Raw genomic sequence first — 25,101 nt, 5'->3', positions numbered from 1 at the left:
TGGGGACATTCCTCAGGCCCCGTGGAGCAGGAGGTGGTGGGGATCCCTAGGGCAGAGCCGTGCACAGGTGTTCTGGCTGTGCTGGGGGTGGTGGCACTTCCAGCTGTCCCTGCTGGCTGTTGCAAAGTCCAGACCTATCTGTAGACACTGACATAAGCACTGTTTGCTTCCTCTGCCACCGTACAAATCCATTCATATGAGTGGAAAGGACAGGCTGGAGCGCTGTGCAGGACAGGATATACATAGGACACAAGAACAAGCTTAACTCTGCACTTTCTCCTTTGACCAAGTCTTGCTTAAACCCTTCAGTGTCCCGAGTACCTATTTTCCTTGGTTGAATTTGTTCTGTGGTCAAAAAGCCTGTCAAAACCCCTGTTAAGCCTGGGCTGGTGGTTGATCACTTCTACCCAAAGCAAGCCTGCAGTTTCAGTGTTAGCCAGGAAGAGGCCAGACCTTTTCCAGGTTCAGAAGAACAGTCCGGAGAGCAGAAAACCTCCTAAGAGGTGGGTTTTTCTTTCTTTCCTTTCTTCCTCCCTTCCTTCCTTCCTTCCTTCCTTCTTTCCTTCCTTCCTTCCTTCCTTCCTTCCTTCCTTCCTTCCTTCCTTCCTTCCTTCCTTCCTTCCTTCCTTCCTTCCTTCCTTCCTTCCTTCTTTCTTTCTTTCTTTCTTTCTTTCTTTCTTTCTTTCTTTCTTTCTTTCTTTCTTTCTTTCTTTCTATCTATCTATCTATCTATCTATCTATCTATCTATCTGTCTCTTCTGAGGAGTGAAAGCTTAGGAAAGAGTTTGCATCAGAGTAAAACCTCCAGGTCCAAACCTTTGGCACAGCTGAAATCCAAGTCTCTTGCCCATGTCCTTCGCTCAAGAAGGGAGCGCTGGACATAGGAGCTGCCAGAGGGACATTCGTGCAGCCGTGGGCTTCATCTTGTACCTGGGGCAGCCAACTGGGCAGTCAGCGCCACCGCAGTGACTGTCTTGTTCCTTGGGGCTGGATATTTTCTGATTAAGGAGAGAAGTGTGGGCTCCTCTTTTAAGCATTGTTTCAGGACTCCCTGCTGAGCTTTTTGATGGTTTGCCAAGTCTGAAAGCACAAGGGAAATGGGGAAGACTCTGTGCAAATAAATTCTGGTGATTCAGCTCTGAGGCAACATTTTCTCAGCCATTGGTGTAACAACTTGGTCTGTTCTTTCCAACTGAGACCTCTTTTTGGAAGTTCTCCCAGCCCACGGTGGTGCCCCATGGTAGGGCCGTGTCCAGCCCCAGAGGAAGGCAGCAGGGCAGGCATTAGAGAACTTCCCAATAGATTGTCCCCTCTAATCCCCAGGTACTATTTAATTGCTGAGATTTAGATATAAGTGACGGAAGTTCCTGTCCTCAGGTCTCAGCAGCCCTTGTTACTCTTATGGTTTGAACTAATGGTAACAATTAAAACCACACAAGCTCTGCGTTAAACCACTTATATCCCCTGCTGCAGGTGTAATCGATACGGCCCCAGCATATGCCATCCAGATGAGCCACTTTGTCTTGACCACCTTTTGGAAGTCACTTCATCACCTGTCCTTCCCCTGCCCCATCACAACTGCTGTGTCTTCAGGGCAGAACTGGCCAGAGTAACAGTGGTTTAGTGCTTCAGAGAATGAAGTCTCAGCCTCTGCTTCACTTCTCAGCAGCTCTTGTAAACAAAAATAATTGATTTTACACTGTCTTTTTAAGAACAAAAAAAAAGGAGTTTGAAGGAAGTGATTTAATTAGTTTTGCACTTTTACTTTGGAGTAGTATTGAAGACTACAGTTAGGGTGATGAACTGGGAGAGGCCAGGCAAGAAGGAAACTTTAAGACCCCTAAGGAAAGATAACTGGAGTCTGTAGAACATTTATTATAAGAAACACCAGCACGTGAATCTAAAAATAGCTGCGTGCATATGACTGATATTAAAAATGACTGATTTAAAAGAAAGTGCTTCACCTCTGTTGCCAACCAGGAAGGCAGGTTTCTAGTATTCTCAGACTTAAATGCTGCCAGTATTTCACGTTAGGATAGTCATAAAGTTAAAGGTTAATAGGCTGTACAAATGACAGAGTTTAAAGGGAAAAATGAAGATGGGAAGATTTCCAGCACTTAGGGAACATTTAAAAAATGAAGCTACTCTGCCTAATGTAATTTTCCCCATATTCTTTCTCACGCTGTTGATCATTATTGAAAATATTTCTATTTGCATAAGTGATTTCTCCTTCACTGCCCATCTCCGTTTGCTTTTTGGATCGTCATTACTTCCCACAGTACATGATGAGTCATAATCCCGCTGCCTGCCATAACAGTCTGCTGCCGTGAGAATGAGATAGGGCAAAATTAAAGTCATAGCCTCCAAGGGAGGATGGGCAGGGAGACCCGGAGCATGAGGAAGGCTTTTATTTAATTGCGAGTCATTAGAATTGGCAGGTTGAGGAGAAAGGCAAACACGTGCATTGCTGGCAATGGGATTTGGTTGTGGTGTTTCAGATGAGCTCGACAGATGTTATGGGTGGCAAAAGTGTGTTGCTGTGTCAGCCTTGCTACTGTGGCTGGCATGCACATTGTTATCTAACACTGGAGCTAGAAATTACTCTAATAGCAAGATGAACATGACCAAGATAAATACTTTTACACAGAGACCGCCAGTCTGTTTGTTTGTTTCTTGCACTGATGAAGAAATATTCTCCTTTGGTTTCTGTCTAGGTCTTTCAGAGCAACTGGAAAAGGCCACGCTTTGAACGTCACTTCTTGTGGCACTGCTGGGACTGAAACTGCAGTGAAACAAGCCTCTTTAAAATGTACAAGTTCTCAGGGGGCCCAAATGCTCTTCCCTGCACCTGATCAGTTCCTGCTGGTCACAGAAAGATTTAGGATGGTGAAACACTGGCCCAGGTTGGCCAGAGAGGTAGTGGACGAACCATCCCTGGAGACATCCCAGGCCAGGCTGGACGGGGCTCTGAGCAACCTGAGCTGCTGAAGATGTCCTTGCTCATGGCAGGGATGGCACTGGATCAGCTTTGAAGATCCCTTCCAACTCAATCTATTCTCTGATTCTATTCTCGGATTCTATGACACCTGCTCCAGCCTGTGAAATCAAGCTGAACTTTTTGATCTTGTGCCAAGTATGACTGCTACACACATCATAAGGATAAGCTACAATACACAATTGGCAATGAGTGAAAACACCTTCCAGACAACATTTATTCTTAGTGCTTTCTTCATGCATGCAGGTGACTGACAGTCAGCTCCGGGTACCTCTGAAGTCTGGGTGTGCAGAGACTCTCCCTGGGTGTGCTGCTGGGGAAACAAATAAAAAGTCTGGGCTCTGCTTTTCTTTGACATCTGGTACCACACAGGCCTCCACCAGTGCCCCCACTACAGCTCTTCTTTCTCTGTGTTCTTCAGCTAGTTTCTAATCTTCTTAAAAACTTTCTGGGCCTGTGAGATGCTGAAGTCAGATACCTCTGATTTACTGTAGTCTGAGGAACAAGTAAGTATGGAATAAATATTGCTGCTGGTCAAAAGCCTCCTCCAGTCTGGAGCTAAAATGAAACAGAGAAAGGACCATGCCTTGGTGCTCCCTCTGGTAATGAATTTTATGCCTCTACCACAGGACCAGACTTTTGAATCTGCACAGAAACTTCCTGAAGTTATAGGAGATGATCCATGCAGAACCGCTTTGAGAACCAGGAAATCAGGCTTTGCATTCCCTGTGCATGGAGTGAGGTGAAACCTTGGGAGACCCTATAGAAAATGTTTTAAGGATTACTGTTGCTCTTGGTATCCTGCAGCAGTGACTCAATACTGCAGTGAAGCTGTTTCATGCTATGAAAAAATATGCATAGCTTATTTTCACAAATTTCTATTAAATTTCCAGGAATATTGAACACTGAGATCTCATTTTCTTCCTTCCTTCTTTGCTTGAGTTCCTATATCCCAGCCCTCAGTTTCTGCTGTGCTATATATCTTCCCAACCCTATAACATTGATTCAGCAGAACACAATAGCATTGAACTCTTGCTTAAAATATGTGCAAGCTTTGTATTTCTTTCACATGTGACACTGCACAGAACACGATAATCTTTTTTAATGGAAGCAGAGGTAAAGCCACGCCACCATAACCTACCTCCTTGTTCATTCCTGCAGGGACTAAAATGCTGAGTAAAAGAAATAAAAGGACTGCAAGGAGTAAAATGTTTGCAAAGCAAACAGATTTTTCACTAATTTCTTTTACCATCACTTGAATGGAAAACTTTCACAAGATCTCTCGTAATTAATTTGCAGAGCATTTTCTTTGTCTGAAACTATTGATCAGGCACTGCCTTTGAGAGAGTTTGCAGCTCCTCCTTCCATGCTTAGAACGCCTTGCTCTGCAACTAACTTTCTGGATCCAAATAAAGCCACTGCAGGAAAGAGGTATTTTTCATGCTGAGCCTTTGCCTCAGAGACCACACACCACTGGGGGTCAGAATTGCTTGTGTGAAGAAGTGCTCACCTAAAAGCAAAGGGTCCTTTCTATTTGGTCCTTTGTAATTTCTGGTTCTTCATACATTTCTACAGGGAGATGGAATGATTATAATCTTCCAAAAGAAAAGACAGTTTTCTTTTGAAATAGAGGCCATGCCTAGAAGTTGAGTGTGGAAAATGCTGCCTGTAGCCTTTTATTAGCTTCATTCACTCTAATATATCTGCCTTGTATGCCAAGAAAAGTATAAACAAATGGCAGAGTATTGGTTTTTCAGTAACAAGGTTTAAACCAAGGATATAAAAAGCGTACCCTACCTGACGCTATTTATGAAACAATTAATATTGTCAATGTCTTTTCCATCTCCTCCAAGTTACACATACAGCATAAACTTTGATATATCTCTAGGAAGTAAAAAAAAATACCACCTGGAGAACAAACAGGGCAATGCGCCAACACTATTGGAAAGGGAAACAATTTCCATGTCTTCTTATAAAATGCTTCAATGTTAAAATAAACCATAGAATCATGCTGGTTGGAAAAGACCCTCAGGATCATCTAGTCCAACCACAACCTAACTCTGGCTCTAAACTATGTCCCTGAGAACATCATATATGTGTCTTTGAAACACCTTCAGCGATGGTGACTCCACCACTGCCCTGGGCAGCCTGTTCCCTTTCCAGGAAGATTTTTTTCCTAATATCCAATCTAAACCTCCCTTGGCACGACTTAAGGCCATTTCCTCTTGTCCTATGACTTGTTACTTGGGAGAAGAGACCAACCCCCTCCATGCTCCAAGCTGCTTTCAGGCAGTTCAGAGATCAGAAGATCTCCCCTCAGCTCGTGTTCTCCAGACTGAACCCCCCAGGTCCCTCAAATGCTCCTCATATGACTTGTACTCTAGACCCTTCACTGTTCCCTTCTCTGAACTTGCTCCAGCACCTCAATGTCTTTCTTGTTGTGAGGGTCCCAAAACTGACCCCAGGATTCGAGATGCAGCCTCTCCAGTGCCCAGCATAGGGAGAAGATGAATTTGCCTGTGAAGGCTCAGGGCACAGCAGACAAAGGGTCCCGGTTTTACCTTGTACTCTCAGGATTTATATGCAGTTCATTATTCTGTTCTTCTGGAGCTTTGACACCAGCAGCAAGTCTCAAATGCTCCTTTTTCACCCTGGGTTCCAGCCACTCAGCCTGCGGGCGCCCCCGCGCATCGCTCCGCGCCCCGCCCGCCGCCGGCGCTGTCCGTGGTGCTGAAGGGACGCGTGGGGAAAGCATGTGGTGGTACAACTACTCATTGCTGTATAGTATTGGTATCGGTATTGGTATCATCGGTAGTGGCATTGGTACATTGATATTAGTACTATTAGTATAATAGTAATAGCAATAATTCTCCACAAATTAAGATGGGAATCTGTTCCCAGACAAAAGCAGAAATATTTTGACAAGATTATCATACGTAACCTAAGTTACACAGGCAAAGATTGGCATTCCTGTTTTAATCGCCTCTCCAGCCCTTGTTTGTCACCTGAAAATTTCAGAGCTGCTTATCAATAACGCTCTGTGTGTCATACTGCTGCAGAGCGTTCCAATCAATATATTATCATTTCAGAGCTTGATTATGAAGGTGAAGGGCATTATCAAGGACATCTGGAAATTCTGATCAGTGTTCTGCAATCTCTGATCAGCTTCAGTGCTTTACAAGCATAGTCTTTGAAACAAAATAAAATCATAATCTCTAACTAGAGAGAGAGTGCCTTATCCTCTCGTTCATACCAGCCCTTGCTGCCAATAAACAAGCAAACAAACAAAAAGCAGAGGTATCATCTGCACATTTGCCCTAGAGCCTTTTAGCATATCATTTTTTCTTCACCCCATTGCAGCTTTCAGGCACAGCAATGCATAACTTACTTCTCATGGCAGCATGATGTGTATTGTATACAGTTGTCCTGACTGGAATATTTGAGGCAACAGTGATCTAGAGAAAATGGAAATATATTAAAAGGCTTTTGTTTTTGTTGGTGGTTTGGTTGGTTTTGTTTGTTTGTTTGTTTGTTTTTGGGTTTGTGACAGCATGACACAAGTAACTTAGTTCTCATACTCTGGGAATGACAACACATAGTAAGAAGACACATCAGGCTGCTGAGGAGAAACAGCTAGTGTTTGCTTAATATGTAAGGATAATTATTATTTTGACAAATCTATTGCTCTGGAGATACCAAACAGTACATAAATGTATTACATTTAATACATATGCCAAGTTGAAGTTGTTCCATTTTCTGTCTTTTGTAGTATTATTATTATTTGCCCTAGCTCCCACCTTGAAGAAAATGTTAAATCGTACTCAGTCCTCTTTCATTGTTTTTTTCTGGTATTATTCATGGATCCTTAGAGACAAGCCAAAAATCTTCCTAGTGTAAAATAAGGTGAAAAGGTCCTCCTTGATTCCTAGCTAGCTGTGTTAGTGCATCACGGTCACTTCTCATATCTCTGGATGAGAAGGTAGTTTCAAGACACTATTCTGGACTGTGAGGCTGAACTGGTAAGGTCTCTGTGGCTTAATGTCAAAGACCATCTCCCATTATGCAGAAAAGGGTGGTGTAACTATGGTGGCTACGATGCTGATGAAGCTAAGTAAGCATTTGTGCATTGGAGGGCTTGCACAGTGGTGGATTTAGTCCTTCTGCTCTCCACCAGCATTGTTTAATCAAGCTTATAACTAATTAATTTCTGATATAAAATTCTAGTGTTTATTTAAATGTATTTAAAATATTTTCTGTGTAATGCTTGCCTTTCTAATAGATTTCTTATTTTTCAAGCATTAAAACAAAACAAAACAAAACAAAAGAAGCAATGTATGCTATGTAAATGTAAAGCTCTGACCCAAAGAAGGATGGTTTGGCACTTGGCTTTGGAGGAAATAACTCTTAGCCTAGTCCAGTAATTTTTTGGCCTCTGATGCTTCATCTTTACAATGTGTGTTTGAGCACTTATAATAATTTAGAGATAGTGGAAATAAGAAACTTCATTATCTAGGATGTTTTCCCTGGAATGTACAGAAACATTATAGGGAAAGAAGCCCAGAAACCTTCTTTTCTCTGTTTCTGTTTTGCAGAACTGGCAGAGCAGAATCTGTGCACCGTGGGAGTGATGTGAGTACCTGGGCTGTCTGCATACCTGAAGACAAGATGTCCTTTTGATGCCCCAGCTGAGAGGGAGAAGGAGCCTCTTGTGGTGTGCACATCTCTTGGGCTTCTTGGGATTTCTGAAACATTGAGCTTGCCTTGGGAGCAGCCTTCCCTGGGGACTGGCAGGCAAGACAGGGTCATTAATAAGTGCAAAGCACACCGAGGTCTTGACAAAGAAGCTCTTATGGAAGCACAAAATGGCCCCATCATTCATTTATTTTGCAAAACCAGAAGCTATTTTGGGGATCTGCTGACTCAGGACAAGCTGGTTCAGACTGTCATGCCAGTTATAACAAAAGTTATTAAGGAAATTAGGGCAATCTCAGGATCTTTAAATAAAATTCAAAATACAGCTCATGTTCAGAATGTATGTTCAGCATAACTTGTACAATTGCCAAGGATCTCTGATATGAACATGAGAGCCTTTAGAAGTGGCTGATTTTTGAGTCAATGGGCTGTAACACTTTTGAAATCAATGATTATTTAAGAACTCCTAAAACTGCACATTGTCTAGCTGCTGTGCATACAAACATTGGATCTATTCTGCTCTGTTTGTCTGTGGATTGTAACACCTCTTTTCTAGCCAGGCCAGTGGAACATTCACCATACAGCTTTGCAGCAATTTTTCATTTCAGTAGGAGTTGAAACTACTCAGTGCTTTTCAGGTGTGCTTCCAGGACACTCATGGATTATCATAAATAAGGTATTTGTGGCCACAAAGAGATCTGCTTCTTTAGGATTTCACCAGTGCTGATATTTACACCGTTTATTTCGATTTTTTTTAAACATTCTACATGATACCTCATAGTTTAAAACTTGCTATAGAAGCACCAGTCTTCAGATTTAGAATGACAAGATGCAAAGCTACCATCTATCAATTGTTCTTTGGGGGTTCCTGTCATGTCATATTCTGAAACAAGTAAGACGAGTTCCAGCAAAGCTTATATTTGGATGAGATGTCAAAGAACAGCACATGTGTTGGCTTGAAATCCTCCAATGATACTTTTCACAAGATATTTTCTCCAGTATAGTTAACTGACCTCTGTTCTGTGACTTCACTCGTGAAAGTGATAAATTGTGCCCGCTTGACTAATATCAACACAAAGATGATAAGACTTCCTAGAAACTAGACAAGTGGGCAAGTCACAATAACAAAAGCAAAGGACACGTTGTGTGAGTTTGTGATCACTTCAGAGCATCACATCACGTTATATAGAGCACAGGTGTAGTGCTGTATGAGATGAAGACTGTACTTAGACCACATCATTTGCCCATCAGTTCTGTCCCCGTGGATTTATTTCAGATAACAGGATATTTGCAACAGCACTTGTTTCACAAAAATGTCACAACCTAGAAATTTTTCCTCTTTCCTGTAAAAATGATATCTTTGTGAGTCAGACAGGGCTGTGATCAGTCTCAGAAATAAAAGTCTAGTAAATTAAACAACCTACTTTCTTGCAGTGCTACAAGGCTCTAATACTTGTCAGGGAAGACTCTCAGCTCACCAGGAAACTGCCGGAAAACAGAGACTTACAAAGCCTTCCATTTAAAGATACAAAAATGCCATTGTAAGGCATAATAAGGGAACAACTTTAACCATTCCAAAATCCCTCCCCACCCACACACATCACATACACCCTGCTACACTCAACCAAGTGAAACCTAAGATAGGTTACAAAGCATAACCCGCTTGTAGTTTTTCTAGTCTTGAATAAAACATCCCTATCAAATACATCCTGCAACAGACATTCCTTTTGATAAAAAAATAGCATCCTTTTTCTGGGTAACCTCTGTTTGTTTCCCGTCATGTGTTTCAGAAGAAGCAATTGAAAGAATGACAGAGAAATGCAATGTTTCTGAATAACTCAGAATTTACAAAGGCCCTGATAGTATGTAATGGTTTGCAGTAGGAAGGGGAGAGCCATTGACAGTGGCTCAAACTCTACAGTATTTAATCTTTGACATTCACAAAATTGTCTATAGCTGCCTGGACAGCATAACAGCAGCTCTAAAATCTGATGGTGGAAGAACTAATTTCAATTTCCTGGAAAATAAGTGTTTCTGAGTGTTTTCTGTGTTCTCATCCCTTCTCTCTTCTCTCTCTGAACACCTAAATCCTTACACAGTGGTATTTCAGCACTTCCCTGTGGAAAAAAGTTTGAAGTTAGCCATGTAATTAAGCAGTGCCTTGATGAATTACTCTTTCCCTATAAGTGCTGCAAATCCAAATGCTGCAAACATCTACAGGAGAGTACAGGGCTGGTCTAAAAGAGAGACATTTGGCTGGCCAGTGCCTTCTTTTGCAAAGGGATGGCTGGCTGAGCAAGAGGAGATCCTGCCATGGCCAAAAACCTTCTGTCACAGCAGACACGGATACAAACTTCACCGCTTCTGCTCCGCAAGTCCTGGCTGCGGTCCTGCGCAGCTGGAAAATCAAAGGAGCAGGGGAACAGAGCACTGTGCTTTCCTCAGCCCCATCAGGATGGAAAAGAGGAAACCAAACCCAGAGTGACAGGTGTTTGTCACCTGTGGTACAGTGGGAGACTCGGGGATGACAGCTATAAAGATGGTAGAAGAATCTGTGTGAAATATGGTTGCAGTGGGGAACTTCTGCCAGGCGAACAGGGCTGTCAGGGCAGGGTTCTGTGAGCATGGAGCATCTGCAGGCTGTAAGGTAGGGCTTTTTGGAGATAACATAAGCAGGACACCACAGAGTCACACAGCACAGATTCATGCTTCAGCTTAGCAAGAGCTCTTTAGAAAAATAATGAAAAAGAAGAGGCAGTGCTGAGACGGGATAAATAAGGAGATAAATCACTTTGCAATAGAATGCAAGCCAAAACCTGAAAATAAACAATTACTTTAAATCATATCAAGCACCTATCACAAACATCACATTTATACAATTGATCCACGTGTAAATTAGCCAATTAATTCTGAATTGGAACACTAATGAAACAATAATTATCTGTTTACAATGGAATGGTATGAGTGTGCGTCTAGAAACAGAAATGAAAGCAAGATTGCAACAAAATCCACTCAGCTCCATCATCACTAGGCACGGTGGTCAGAGTGGTCAATACCAGTCTTTAATATCCAGATATTGCTGGGAGGGGCATAAATAAAATACATAAATATACGAGAAACCCATGGGCTGCAAATAACAGATGTAATAAGGCTCTTTTAGAACATTGACTTATTATTTTTTTAATAAAGAATTGAAAAGTGGAAATTTAACATCTTCAGAAGCTGGCTTGGGTTTTGGTCCCTGCTTGGCTTTCTACCGTGAATAGTTGTTTATGCTGAGGGACTACAAGGGGATTAGGACTCCATTAGGATTAGTTATGAAAGCAGTGAAAGATGGATGGAAAAGGGTGCGGCTTTCAATACAGAATGATTTTGGTGACTCATATCTAAATAAAAATCTTTGGTGAGATGGAAAAATGCACTGGGGTCTTCTGTAAGAACTCTGCACCCTTGACTTTTCATGTAAGAGCTGTAAACAGATAAAAAAGAGCTTTAGCCCAGATCCTCGTATGATAAGCAAGAGTCCTAGACTGTTCTAGACTGTCAGCTCATTTCTGCATAGAAACTGTTTTCCCTCTCTCAATTTTTCTATACATTTTACCCCAGAGTTGAGGAGTATTTCCCCTGAAATAGCATTTGTTTGAAAAATTCCTGATGAGCTTTACTTTGCTAACAGTTGTTAACAAGAGCAGAATATTTCTGTAAACTCCTATAAATTGCTGAGACCCTATTCCTGAGATGTGCTTTGCTGATTTTTCATTTCTGCACTTCTCTGTTTATCTAAACTGCTCTTTGCAATGACACCAACAGTCTAGACATGGTCACATAAGATGAGATGGTGCTCTGAAAAAATGTCATGTACACTGAAGGTATATAAATATCATGCCTGTTGCAGCCAAAAATATAACATGATTGGGTCTGTGTAAATTTTTCCTGGATTTATGACCCCAAATGTTTGGGGGAAGCAGAACTACTGAGGACAGCATTGAGAAGTTTGATTCCGATAAAATATGTCTTATTTCATATTGCCAGGTGAGTGTCTTTAAAAGGGAATAGCGAGAGAAACCAGTTATATTTGATCAGGGAATCAAACTATTTAAATGTAGAGATTGTTGCCTCATGCACACCTCCAAGTCTACGGCTCTGTGTGTGCCAGGAGAGATTTTTGCAGTGCATGCTCACGTGTATTTCAAATGTTTAGAAGCACGCCAGAACCGAGAGGCTGGTATGCCCTCTTCTCCATCTTTCCTCCTTCCTTTCTTTCCTTTTTTTTTTTCTTCTTTCCTTCTTTCTTTTTCTCTCTCTGATTTCTCCTTTCCTTTCCTTTCCTTTCCTTTCCTTTCCTTTCCTTTCCTTTCCTTTCCTTTCCTTTCCTTTCCTTTCCTTTCCTTTCCTTTCCTTTCCTTTCCTTTCCTTTCCTTTCCTTTCCTTTCCTTTCCTTTCCTTTCCTTTCCTTTCCCCCTCCTTTTCCCTTCCCTTTTTCCCTCCCTTTTTCCCTCCCTTTTTCTCTCCCTTTCCCCATCACGATGCTGTTCTCCGTTACCCATTCAGCTCCAAACCGGAGTCACACCTGCCCGTCCAAGTGCCGCCGGCCCAGCGGCTGTACCCGCGGGCGACACGCAGGATTAGAGCTGTACCGGAGGTCACGGCCCTGCCCTACCGCCGCCTTCCCGGGGATTCGCTGTGCGGTGCGAAGGGATGACTCTCCGTTACCGTGCCCCGTGCCCGCCCGTCCCGGGCCGCGCTGCGCTCCCGAGGGGGCGGCGGGCCCGGCAGAGGGCGCCCTGTGCCCGGACCCCGGGAGCGGCGCTGGGGGGCGGGCTGGGCCGTGCCCCGGAGCCCCCGCCGAGGCCGGGAAGTGGCCACCCCCGCCCCGCCGCCCCTCTGCCGCCGGCTCGACGTGTCCCGCTGCCCCCGCTCCGGCGCGGCCCGGGAGGCAAAGGGGCTCCGTGGGGAGACCCGGGGCGGGGAGGACACGGGTGGACCCCGGGGTGAGCCCTCCTGCAGCCCCGCAGCCCGCCGAACCGGGGCCTTGCGCAAAGTCGTTGCTGCCCCAAAACAGAGTCCGGCGAGGTCCGGGCTGGTGGAGAGCGGCGGACGGTGCCGCTGGTTCCGAGGCCCGGTAGCCCAGCTCAGCGCGGCTCGGCCCGCTGCCCGCCGGCACCCGCGGCTTTTGTTACCGCCGGTGCGGGGCGGGGGGTGGAGGGGGAGGCGGCGCGGCGAGGCGAGGGGAGGTTTTGTGGCAGGAGCGGCGCGGTCCGTGCCATTCGCCTCCCGCCGCTCCCGTGGTGCTTCAGCCGAGCCGGGATCCCTTTGTGCTAATAGCCCCGTCCTCATTTGCTGCCTAATTGGACTATATAAAGCCAATAACGGGCGGGCGCTCGTAGCCTCCAGCCACAGCAGCACGTCGCAGGGGGGGCCGGGGCCGCGGCGGCTGCGGGCAGGGGCTGCACGGAGCCTTCTCCTCCCGGCTGCCTCCCCGCCTAATCCCATTTGCCATTGTGCGTGCCCAATCGCCGTGTGCTCCCCGCGTTTAACTTGGATGACATTTTGATTTCATCATTAGCATCCGGCGCCAGGTTGACGCAGCAGCAGCGGCGGCGGGAGGCGGCGGCGGCAGCGACGACCCCGGCTCTCCGCCTGCCCGCAGCAGCCCCCTGGTGCCGCGGGCTGCGTGGGTCCCCTCGGCCTCCCGCCCTGCCGCCCCCTCATGCGAGGGGCCCCCGGCCGGCCCCGCCGCCGCGCTCCCACGCCGCCCCGCCGCGCCTCTCTCCCGCGCCGCCGGGAGCCGCCACCTGCCCGCCGGGCGCGGGCTGCGGGGCCAGCGGCGGACAGGAGCCGGGCGGGCACCGGAGGATGCCGGAGACCGGGCAGGAGCCGCCCAGCGCCCCGCCGCCGACTCCCAAGGAGTCCTTCTACATCAAGAACCTCCTCAACGGCGACCCCCCCAAGGCGTCCCCCAAGCAGCCGCGGGCTCTGTTCGCCCCCTCGGGCAAGGCGGCGGTGGATGGCGCCGGCTTCGCCCTCTCGCAGGTGGGCGATCTCGCCTTTCCCCGCTTCGAGATCCCGGCGCCGCGCTTCGCCCTGAGCGCCCACTGCCTGGAGCGCGCCCAGACCTGGTGGTACCCCTACGCCCTGACCCCGGCCGGAGCCCACCTGCCCCGCACCGAAGGTACCGCTCCCCCCTCCCTCCTTCCCTCCTTCCCCGTCGGGGTGACTGTGGGGAGGCCGGCCGTGGGGCGATGCGGCGGTCCGGCTGTTTCGTCCCGCTGCCCCTGACGGGACGGGGGGATCGGGTGGTGAAGGTGTCTCTTTGTGTCCCTTAATCCCCCCTCCTCCCTCGCCCTTTCCCTCCAGCAGCCGAGAAATCCCTGCTGAGGGATTCATCCCCCGCCTCGGGCACCGACCGGGACTCCCCGGAGCCGCTGCTGAAGGCGGAGGTGGAGCAGAAGGAGCTGGACTCCAAGAGCCCCGACGAGATCGTCCTGGAGGAAAGCGACTCGGAGGAGGCGAAGAAGGAAGGCGGCTCAGAGGACTGGAAGAAGCGGGAGGAGAGCCCGGAGAAGAAGCCCTGCCGCAAGAAGAAGACGCGCACGGTCTTCAGCCGCAGCCAGGTCTTCCAGCTGGAATCCACCTTCGACATGAAGCGCTACCTGAGCAGCTCGGAACGGGCCGGCCTGGCCGCTTCCCTCCACCTGACAGAGACCCAGGTGAAGATTTGGTTCCAAAACCGTCGCAACAAGTGGAAGAGGCAGCTGGCGGCCGAGCTGGAGGCGGCCAACCTCAGCCACGCCGCCGCGCAGCGCATCGTCCGCGTCCCCATCCTCTACCACGAGAACTCGGGCGCGGAAGGGGGCGCGGGGGGCGGCGGAGCCCCCGGTACCCAACCCCTGCTCACCTTCCCTCACCCCGTCTACTATTCCCACCCCGTGGTGACCTCCGTGCCGCTCCTGCGGCCCGTCTGAGCCCGTCCGCCGCTGAGCGGAGGGGCGCGGAGAGGCGCGCAAGTCACCGGCCCGCTTGTAAGTACTGCAGCCACTCGTGCGGTTTCACCCGGAGTGGGGTGGGCGAGGGGTGTGGGGTGGGGGATCCTCTCAGCGGGTGGTGCTAGGAGGAAAGTCACGAAAAATTTAGGGGGAAAAATAAAAAGACAGAACAAAATGGGGGGAGGGAAAGAAAAATAAGGAAAATGAAAGCGGGAACTTGTAGAGAACCCTGGAGCTGTCACACCTTTTGTAAACGTGGACGAAAACCGCGGTGGTCTCTGTGGCTTTAGTTTTATTTTTGTAAAAAAAAAAAAAAAAAAAAAGAAAAAATAATTAAAAAAAAAAGAGATATAATAATTAAAAGGAAAAAAAAAAAAAGCTCCCAGGCCACTCCTCGAGATTTGCCAAATGCTAACGGGAAGCTGAATTTCTGTTGCTTTCGGACATCTCCTGCCTCCAAATTGTTCAGGCTCCTGATCCTGTCGTGACTCAAACTTCATCGACTGCGGCTTTTCATTTGAGCAGAGCTCGGTGCCGATTTGCCTCTTTGCTTTCCCACATTTTCTACCTTTGGGTTTCTGTCATGGGACTTCATAACGAGCAAGAAATACAGCCTGAAAGTGAACGGTTAAACACACCCGCACTCTTTGAGTGACCTTATTTATTATCGTTTACTTAGCTATTTTAAATTCTTGTTTATAATTCTCGTTTTCCTAGTTGTCGGGTTGATTTTTTTTTTTCCTTGTAAAGTTATTTCGGCGTTTTTGGGAAAAAGAAATCTGTGCCCTTTTGCTTTCTTTTGTAATACTATTATTATTATTCTTGTACTTTTGAACTGTGCAATATTATATGACGATTCTTAAAGCACTGCTTTTATTTGAATGGTGAGGAAAGGGTTTTTTAGCATTGTATAATTGCCTTCGTTCATGTTGTACAAATAAAAAAATATTAAAAGTGAAGGAAAGTGAGAAGAGAGGAGCAGGGCACGGGAATAAGCATCAGCCTGGCTTATGCGAATAAATAAGGGAGATGCGGTGAGCTGGGCGCTTTAAGTGAAGGACAATCAACTTTAGGGTGATTTTAATTTATTTGGTATGATGTACAGTTTTCTTCTAAAGTCCATGGAGTATGTGGATTTTAACAGGCAGAAATCAAGTGAGGAGTGGACACCTCTAGTCTCCCTCTGTCTTAGTGTCTACTCACCTGTTGTCTGACAATTGTTTGCTGTCTTCCTAAGGGTTTGTGTTGGTTTCTTTTCTTCATTTTATTTTAGAATCTTTTTCCCCCTTTCGGTTGTAGTCTCTGCCCTCTCGTTTTCTTTAGGGATCGGTCCTATTTTTAAAACAGCCTATATTGTTATAAACTTAATGTTGTGGTGGAAAAAACAAACAAGAAAAATCAATAAAACCCGTTCCTTATCATTTTTGAAGTGTGGCTTCCTAGGGAAAAAGAAAAAAAATGGGGTACATAAAGCAAACGTTGTCTTGGATGCTGCCGCTCTGCTCAGCCGGGGTGCGGGGCGGCGGACACAAAGCGGCCCCCACGGGGGTCCCCGGGAGCGGGTCTCCGGACACCCCTCCAAATAGGGAGCGGGGGGGCCCTTTCCCTTCGCAACCGGGAGCACCGAGTCTGGGTAACCCCGAGCGAGGGGTCCCAGGCCCCCAGGGGCCCCCTCGGGAGGGTGGGCGGGGAGGGGGTTCCCAGTTCCCACCCTACGGCCTCCTCCCAGGGGGCTTCCCCTGAACTTCTGGCCGCCCATTCCTGTACCCCAGCCGGCCGCCCTTCCCCTTCTCCCCCCTTCTCCGGGGCGTCTGCCACAGGGGGCTTATCCAAAGGCGCCCCAGGGTGTCCCCCCTCCACGGGCTGCGCCCTCTGCCCGCGGCCGGAGCCGCCACTCGTGTTAATACAGCCAGTCAGGTTATTTCGAGATAGAATCGCTCTCCGCTTCCTGAAGATTGGCCCAAATCGACGTGTTTATAGGGCCGAGGGCAGGATTTCGGGCCAAAGAAATCAAAATAAAACTCAGCGTTGCGAAAAAATAATCCAGCGTTTTCTTTTCGTTTGGGATAAAAACGCTGGCAATGGGTCGTAAATGAAAAATAAACAGAGTTTCGGAGTCAAAATACACTGCTCGTTGTGTTACCTACAAACAGAGTGATGCCTTTTGTGTTTGCAGTACTAACTTTGGGACAAGTCGCTTGCGGCTCATTAAAAATATTGTTGTAATAGCAAATACGTCTTTCCATTTTACAGCGCGGTAACACGATGTTATCAAACGGCAAGGAACAAAAAAAAAAAAAAAAAAACAACCAATATATTTATTTGTAGCCGGTGCCCAGAAAACGATTCCGGACCGCCCCGGCCCTTCCCCAGCGGTCGCCCCCCGCCTGCGCGGCCCCGTCCCCCCAGGGCGGCCCTTACGCGGGTGCGGAAGCGCCGGGCCCGACGCGGACAGCGGGCACCGTCTCCTCCAGGTGTGTCAAGGGCATTTCCCAGGGGACATTTGATTTTGGTGGGATGCGATGGGGTTCGGGTGGGCGCCTTTTTTTTTTTTTTTTAATTAGGAAGGAAAAAAAAATAAGGAAAAAAAAAGACAAAACAGAGTCCAGGTTTTCTGCTTCTTGCTGCCCGCGCAAGCCGCGGAATCGACAGCAGACAACAGGCTGTGAAGTTGGACAAGGGGGATGGGCTGGGGGCGTGTCACCCCAATTCGTTGCCCCCTGACCCGCACCCCTCCTGCAGCGGGCCGGGCTTTTCCTCCCTCCCCGACCGGGAAGAAGCCCTGGGAGCAGGATGCTCCCTTCTTGGCCGCATCCACAGAGAGCCAGCTTTGGGGCTGAGGCTTTTCTCAAGACCTCAAAAAGTGTCCCCAAACTCCATCCTCCCCGCAAATGTCCCGGAGACGCAGAAAGCGAGCGGTTTGACTTCTCCTTTCTCGGGAGGAGGTGACATTTGGCAGTGGGTGCCCAGCGAGTGAGAGCTCTGCAGCAGCCCCGGCTGAGCTCAGCTGCTCTCGGACGGGCTGCCAAGGTAAACACCCCCCCCCCCGCACCTCCAGTCCTGCCTAAAGTTTCTGGAGAACCCGCATCAATTGCGGATGGAGTGACAGCAATCGCTTTGAGTGATGGGAAAAAAAATCCTCTTTACAGAGGTTAAAACTGTTTGGCAAAGAGGTTGGCGCAATTAAAAAAAAAAAAAGTTGCTTCATTCCTCCGAGCTGTTAGTAACTCCGCGGCCACTTGTGTTTACTGCTGCAGCCCCGCTCGGCAAATCTCTGCCTTTGTTTGCAATTCAGGAGATAACACAGTTCTTCTCGGCCACTGTTTTGAGCTTGACTGAACAGAACTAGCTCCCCTGTTTGTGGTCGAAACATATATGTATTTCTTTTATTTGGTGGTAAATAGAGGCTTGCTGTGTACAGCAAACAGCGCGGGGAAAGATATAAACTTCCCGGCCACCAGATTTGGGGATTCAGAAGAGTTTTGTCTCCAGAAGGGCTGCGCGGTTCGGCCCCTCCAGCGGCCGCACACTCCCGGGGAGGGAGTTTGGGAGGTTAGTATTTATTATTATTATTATTATTATTATTATTATTATTATTATTCATTTTCTGCATCGGAAGACTTGCACATTTTCTGGTACAGGTTGGTGAGAAATGTTTGATTCTGCTGGCAGGGGCTGCAACGTGCAGGACGGGCGGCAGAGGTGGGGACACAATGTGGGGACGCAAGATGGGGACACACGGAGCCGCTCCGCGCTCCGGGGGAATAATACCGCTTTAAAACAGTGGTGGAAATACGTGTTGATTTTTTTTCCCCCCCAAATATGCTGCAAGTGTCTCTGTAATAATCACTTTACTCTATCGACTTGGTATAGTGTGCTAACGGAATGAGAAGACCATTAAGAGCATTAACAGATTGGTACAGCATAATGCTTCAGTTCATATTGATCGCGAAACGTCTGTAAAATATTGTTTCAAATGAATCTATTGTTCCTGAGCTCTTTCGGCGGTGTTGATGACCTTGGTTTGTTCTCGCACATCCAAATTATCCTCTCGCCGCTCCTATTTGATTTGGAACCAGGCAGTGGGACCCGCCGTCCTCGTCCCTCCAGGACGCCCCCGTGGACCCGCGCCCACCCGAAAATGTAGTCTGGGGGATCGGAACTACCCCAAAAATGTGGGGGGAAACAAACAAAAAAAAAAAAGGCAAAGGGAACTGGCCCAGTGTTTGTGCCCTTGCGTGCGGGGAGAGGCTCGACCAAGCATCCCTGCTCCCCGCACCAAGTGCGGATGTCGAGGTTGAGCGCTCGGAGCAGCTAAAACCGCCTCCCCGCGATCCCATCCACGGGTTACGCTTGTAAAGTTGCCCAACGGAAAGGTCTAAACTTGCTCACATCAATATCTAATCAAAGCGGGGGCAGATCCTACAGCCTTTCCCCAAGTACCCCCACCCCACCCCACGGACCACGGGGCAGGCCGGGGCGAGGGGGTAGCGGGGAGGGGAGCCCAGCCCGGACCCGTCGTGACTCTCCCGAGCTGGTCGTACGTATTTTACAGTCCAAATCAGCCAATCCCTCTCGATTAGTGCGATGTCTCCGATCTAAAACCCCCTCGCCCCACTCCCTGCGCTCTCGAAGGGGCCGTGGGACCCCTTGGGGGACACGCGTGTCGCCCGAGCGGCGTGTGGGGTGGGAATCAAACGGGAGTCAAACCTCTCCTTCCTTCAGGTTTGGTCACCTGGTCTGGGCTCTCCTGAGCTCCGATATTTTAAATAAATATAAAGAATCTCTTGCTCTCCTCAGCTCTATTCGCCTTCATGATGGAGTGGAACCATCAGATTTTCATCAAAGTTCTATTAAGTGAAACATAGGTTGCAGGGCACCCTCTGATTGAAACAGTTTAAATTTTAATTGTGTTTTTAATTTGACATATAGTTGCAGAAAGGAATGACACTACAACGCCAAGGGGCGGTCGATTTTCTTAATTTCTCCCAGAGGAATTGATGAGTCTATCAGGCCACTAGATTGGAAACACATTAAAGCTCTCTGGTTAGGTTGTTAATTGGAACTTGATGGATAGGGGGCCTTGGATAGGCTATGCTGATCCAATCTTCATGACTTTCTGTTTTCCAATAAATTACACGATTCATTTTCCAGCCACAGATTACATAAATTGTACACCTCTAGGGCTCTCTTTTTCAAATAGGGAGCCCTTTTCCCCAAAAGCCTATTGCGAGATGTCATTTGCACCAAAAAACGAGCAGCAGAGGCTCTTGAATGAAAATCGAAACATAATCAACGTTTATACTTAGAAAATTTATTGAGATCATTTTCTCTGGTATTTCCTTATTTTAAAGTTTGGACGCGCCATATATCATAATCCACACGTGTAAAGGAGACTGTGTTTAATATTTATCGAAGCTTGATTCCAAGATCAAACTTGTTTATGACTTCATCTGTCATTTCAGAGGGAACCTTCTCCCGATATTACGGCCGTTCAACAAGCCTATTTTCCGAGAGCTGCAAAAGCAGCGAAGATCAATTTTTATTAGGCTCCCTTTGAAAGCTTGCTCAGGGCCACTTTAATATCGAGCATTGTAATAATCTGGAGATCTAAACTTTAAGCGTTCGCTCTGTCTTTCAAAGTTTATCTTCGCCGCGGCGTTTGATCATCTGTGCCCCGACGGGACGGGCTGCGGGGACGGGAGGCGGGGGGAGAGGCCAGCCCCGCGTTTCCCCCACGCAAAACCCTGAACGTGGCCACCAGTCCCTGCCCTGATTAATATTTGATCAGATGGTAATGAGCTCATGGCTAGGCTGCTCCCCTCGCAAGCGGAAAAGGCGCCGCCGGTCCTCCCCCCCGACAGTGAACATCGCGCCTTGGCTTCCCCCTCTCCCGAGCGGAGCAGTTTTCTAAGTTTCACCTGAAATACTCATTTCAGGGAAATCTGGTGGCTTTCTCGCTGCAGCCCGGACAGAGTTCACGCCTTCCCGCGGCGCTTGTGCATCCCGGCCCGGCCAGCATCCATCTCCCCGGCCCGGGCCGGGAGCATCGCCCCCGACACGGGAGCAGCTCCCACGCAGCTTCCGTCCTCCGTGGGAACGAAAGGACACCGTCAACGGTTCTGCTTGGTGGGCTTTGAAGGAAAGATGGGCGGCAGCTGGAGGCCAGTGGTGTCACTGCGGTGTCACGTCGGGGGTTGTTCCTCGGTCGCTCTCCCTCCCTGCTCTGGGCACGTCCCCGCGAAGGAAGGGCTGGCAGCCCTCAGGGGGTCTCCCAGGCAGGGCTGGTCCCCTCTACGGCTTTTGCCCGGAGCCCCTGTGCCCCTCTCCCCGTCCGCGGGAGGAGCGCTGGGCTCTGGGTGCGGGGCCAACCGGGACGGGAGAGCGGGATGAAGGACGATTCCTTAAATTGTATTTCAGTGCGGGGTCTTTCCGGGTTAATGAGCTGACATCATGATTAAAGCTGACCATTTGTAATGTGTCGCGACCCTGTTGAAAAGCACTGAAAAGGTTAATGTGGTAAAACAGGACAGCACCTGCCCCTCACAGGGAGAGGAGGAGCTGGAACACTTTTCCTAATCAATTAGTCCATTAATGAGTCTATCAAGTAGTTAAGTAGTTAAAGATTATGCCGCTGGTCTGGGTAACAGTCGTCATCTCGCTATAGCTAATTATATTATAAGTACTTTATTCAATATACCAGACATAATATGGTGACTCGGAGTTAATGAAAATGTCATTTTAAAACGTCTTGACATTTGTCTCTATTGATTTGTATATTTCCATCTCATTCTTTGCTTTCCCCGATTTGATTTTTTGGGGAGGGGAGGAGGGAGAATGATTTGGAGAGGGAGAACGACGGCACAGGGCTTGGGGGAGGAATCAACAGCCGGAGCCGACGGGAACCCCCGCCCCACGCCGCTCGGGCAACCGGGGGTTAAAAACCCGCTGTCGGGGTCCCTGCCAAGGCCAGGGGTTTTGCACCTGGACACGAATGCGATCAAAAACACTATGATTTCCGAGCCGGGGTAGCGCTTGCCAGTCGCTCCTCTACAGCCGTACTTAGGGCCTGCAGAACTCCCCACCCCGTGTTGTTGTCCCGGAGCTGTTGTCCCCTGGCCCGCGGGATAGGGGACACCGGCCCAAACAACCGCAAAACTCGTCTCGTCTTCATTAACCAACGATGTTTCCAGGTGTGGGTGGCGGGGAAGGCTGCGGGCTCGGGTGCAGGCCCCATCCACGGACACGGGTGGCCCCAGCGAAAAGTAGAAGGGCCAAGGGAGGGGGTACATCCGTTTAAAGTGGCAGCCGCGGGGAGATGGAGGCGGAGCGGGCGGCTCTGCCCGGGCGCAGGGGAAGCGTGGGGCGGGTGTCATGCGGTACCCAGGGCAGCAGTGGCCGGGCTGACGGCAGCTCTACCGGCCCTTTATCGGGGATCATTTCGGCGGCTTCCGGGGGGAAAGGGGTGTAAGCAGGAGTAGCCCCAGGCAGCCCTCGGGGCTCGGCCTTCGATCTCGCATCCCCGGGGAAAGAGACACAGACCCGAGCAAAATCGGGGCTGGGGGGCCCTCGGGCCCAGTCGCGGCTCCGTGCGCTCCCGGGAAGTTGGGGACCCCGGTGGGGTCCCTGCCCTCAGCCGCTCGCCCCCCGTTCCCTTGGGGGTCAGGTGTCGCCAGCACATTTTCCCTTCTAAAGGAAGGAGCGGAGGGCAAAGAGCTGTGATCGCTGCGATTTATTCTTCCCGAGAGGAAGAGCCCCAGACTCTTGGCAAAGTTTATTTGGAAATGCAGGAGGGCATCCCCTCCCTCCCTGCTTCCCCGGGATTGCAGACCTTGGGAGGAAACGCAGGAGGAATTTCGTGAGACATATGTTACGGGCTGCGGTGCAGCGCAAACCCCGATTTCTCGAAGGAGGTTTTCCCGAGCAGGCAGCACACCGTAACAGTTTGGGTTTTGTTGTTTTGTTTGTTTTCTTCTCTCTAATTACCAAGAAGGGTAAAGATTCCCGGATATGCACAAGATCCAAACACACACCCCCCGGCCGGCATAAGACATTCAGCCCACGTCCCTCTCACCCACTCGAGGCGGAAGGCGAGGCGGCATGGCGGGAGCTCAGCATCCCTCCCCCGGGGGCACAGGGTCAGATGAGCCCCTGGAGCCCCGGGAACCGCAGTGAAGACCCCGCGGGGGTCCCTCCCGGTCCCGGTACCTGCCGTCCGCGGCGGCCCTGCCCCCCTCCCAACCCCGGACCCCGTCGGTTTCCAAACTTTCCGTGGCCGCCGCCGCCGTGATTGGCGCGGCGGAGGCCACCTCCATGCAAATGAAGCCCCGCCGCCCGCCGCCCGCAGATCAATAGGGACGCGGGGGAAGGAGCATGCAGTCCGCCTGGGCAGGCGCGGGGAGAGCCGGCAGCGACACGCCGAAAGCACCCCCCAAAACAAAACCCCCGCCGGTTCACCGCAGGCTGCCGGCCCCCCTCCTCCCGCACACCTCAGCCCCCCGAGCCCTTCTAAAGCGAGAGCTTCTCTCCTCTGCTTTCTTATGAACCCAGGATGAGCAGCAAAGAAGACCCGAGCAAGTGCTGTCCGGCGGCTGCTCCCATCTCCAGTTTCACCATCCAGTCCATACTGGGCAGCGGCAGCTCCGAGCATCCTCGGGAGGCCGGGGGCAGGGCGGCCGCCTGGCCCCCCCGCGGCCGGACCCTCTCCCTCTCCTCGGATGACGAGGAGCCGGAGGAAAGCTGGAAACACCGCGGCTGCTTCTGTACAGAAGCTCACGGCCCCACCGAGACGTGCCACAAACACCAGCCCCTCAGCTTCACCTGTCTCGGTGAGTAGCGGGACGGGATGGGACGGGACGGACGGGGCCCGCCCGGGAAGGGTTGCGGAGGGCTCGGCCCCGGCCCGGCCCCCGCTTAGTGGGAGGGGTACACGTTCGCACCCTCCCTGCTTTCGGGGTAAAGCGATTTTGCGCCGTTCGTGGCTGAAGCGGAGAGAAAGGAACTCAGTAAAAAAATAGGGTGGCTTCCCCTCCTCCCCATCCCCCCCGCGGGGTTGGTTTCCCCGAACTGGAGCGATGCGATGGATAACTTTCGTTTTCTTAGATTCTGCTTATTTACAGCTCTCGGGCAAGGGGCAGATACACACATATATATTTGTATTTATATATACTTTTTTAGTATTAATCCCGACTAAACGGTCTGTGAAATGCAATGCTATAAAGTAAAATCTGCCGGCTCTTGTCGGGTAGGAAAGCATCCCTAGGCTGGTACTCAGCTGCCTTCACTGAGGCATGTACAGCCACCTGTCCGTCTGTCCGTCCATCCGTATGGTGAAGGAACGGGGATAGCCGAGAAGGGAATGACTTCCCCGGGCGTCGGTGGTGTCTTCCACCGGGAACGGAGGCGGTGGGTGTCTCCCCGGGGGTTCTCCTCGGTGTTGCCCCCAGCCGGGACAGGATGGGGCGAGGGGGAGCTCAGCCGTCGGGGGTGCCGGTACCGGCCGCCGTGCGACCCCCCGCGCTGTCGCTCTGTTGCAGGCAGCGCCAAGGGGAGCGCAGCGGCTGTGGGCAGCGGGGAGAGGGGGCCCTTCCTCTCGCCCCCCCAGCAGGACTGTAAGGAGGAGAAGGAGAAGCCGCTGGGACCCTCTTCGCCCTCCTGCGGGGATCGACAACGCGACGTCGGGGACCGGCAGGCCGGTGCCGCCAAGAAGAAGACGCGCACGGTGTTCAGCCGCAGCCAGGTCTACCAGCTGGAATCCACCTTCGACATGAAGCGCTACCTGAGCAGCTCAGAGCGGGCCTGCCTGGCCTCCAGCCTGCAGCTCACCGAGACCCAGGTGAAAACCTGGTTCCAGAACCGGAGGAACAAGTGGAAACGGCAGCTCTCGGCCGAGCTGGAGGCGGCCAACATGGCCCACGCCTCGGCGCAGACTCTGGTGGGGATGCCGCTGGTGTTCAGAGACAATTCCCTCCTCCGGGTGCCGGTGCCCCGGTCCATCGCCTTCCCCGCCCCTCTCTACTACCCCGGCAGCAACCTCTCGGCCTTACCGCTCTACAACCTTTACAATAAGATCGACTACTGAGCCGCCGCACCCCCTCCCCGCGGCCGCCCCGTCGGGACCGGGGCCGCCCCGGGGGCTCCGTGCGGGGTCTCGACCGCGGCGGGGACAGAGAAACGAAACTGATGGGAGGGACAGGCAAACGGAGAGAGACTGGGGCGCCGGGGGCACCCCCCGTTCCCCTCCCGCTATCCTGCCACTTGAAAAAAAAAAAAAAAAAGCGTTATTTCAGATCTGTAAATATTTTTAAAGAAAGACAGAGAAAAAAAAAATAAAACGTTTTAAACCTCGTTTGTAAATTTGCCAGCTCGGTCGCGTGTTCCCTACCCGGAGGGGTACCCCGGGGATCGGGGGGTGCCCCGCGGACCGGG

The 25,101-nt window shown here is 50.1% G+C and overlaps 2 protein-coding genes across 2 annotated transcripts; both read left to right on the top strand.

Annotated features, from left to right (window-relative positions):
* The first annotated feature begins 11,656 nt into the window (after positions 1–11,656).
* On the top strand, positions 11,657–16,094 carry HMX3 (H6 family homeobox 3). The gene is made up of 2 exons (XM_065066779.1): positions 11,657–13,859; positions 14,045–16,094. The coding sequence occupies exons 1-2, from the start codon at positions 13,544–13,546 to the stop codon at positions 14,650–14,652; spliced, it is 924 nt and encodes a 307-aa protein (XP_064922851.1). The 5' UTR covers positions 11,657–13,543; the 3' UTR covers positions 14,653–16,094.
* Positions 16,095–23,063: 6,969 nt separating this feature from the next.
* HMX2 (H6 family homeobox 2) lies at positions 23,064–24,873 on the top strand. Its single transcript, XM_065066777.1, has 2 exons — positions 23,064–23,501; positions 24,210–24,873. Exons 1-2 carry the CDS (start codon positions 23,225–23,227, stop codon positions 24,752–24,754), a joined length of 822 nt encoding a protein of 273 aa, XP_064922849.1. The 5' UTR covers positions 23,064–23,224; the 3' UTR covers positions 24,755–24,873.
* Positions 24,874–25,101: the final 228 nt, after the last annotated feature.

The sequence above is a fragment of the Columba livia genome, chromosome 6 (assembly GCF_036013475.1).
Source record: "Columba livia isolate bColLiv1 breed racing homer chromosome 6, bColLiv1.pat.W.v2, whole genome shotgun sequence".
NCBI lineage: Eukaryota > Metazoa > Chordata > Aves > Columbiformes > Columbidae > Columba > Columba livia.
Note: the sequence above shows the minus strand (reverse complement) of the source record. Positions and strands in the feature narration are given on the sequence as shown.

Bases quoted from the DNA above. Each gene is read 5' to 3' on its own strand.
- HMX2 (XM_065066777.1), top strand. From the start codon at position 23,225: ATGAGCAGCAAAGAAGACCCGAGCAAGTGCTGTCCGGCGGCTGCTCCC. The intron at 23,502-24,209 runs GTGAGTAGCGGG...GCTCTGTTGCAG, and splicing joins CCTCAGCTTCACCTGTCTCG to GCAGCGCCAAGGGGAGCGCA.
- HMX3 (XM_065066779.1), top strand. From the start codon at position 13,544: ATGCCGGAGACCGGGCAGGAGCCGCCCAGCGCCCCGCCGCCGACTCCC. The intron at 13,860-14,044 runs GTACCGCTCCCC...CTTTCCCTCCAG, and splicing joins CCACCTGCCCCGCACCGAAG to CAGCCGAGAAATCCCTGCTG.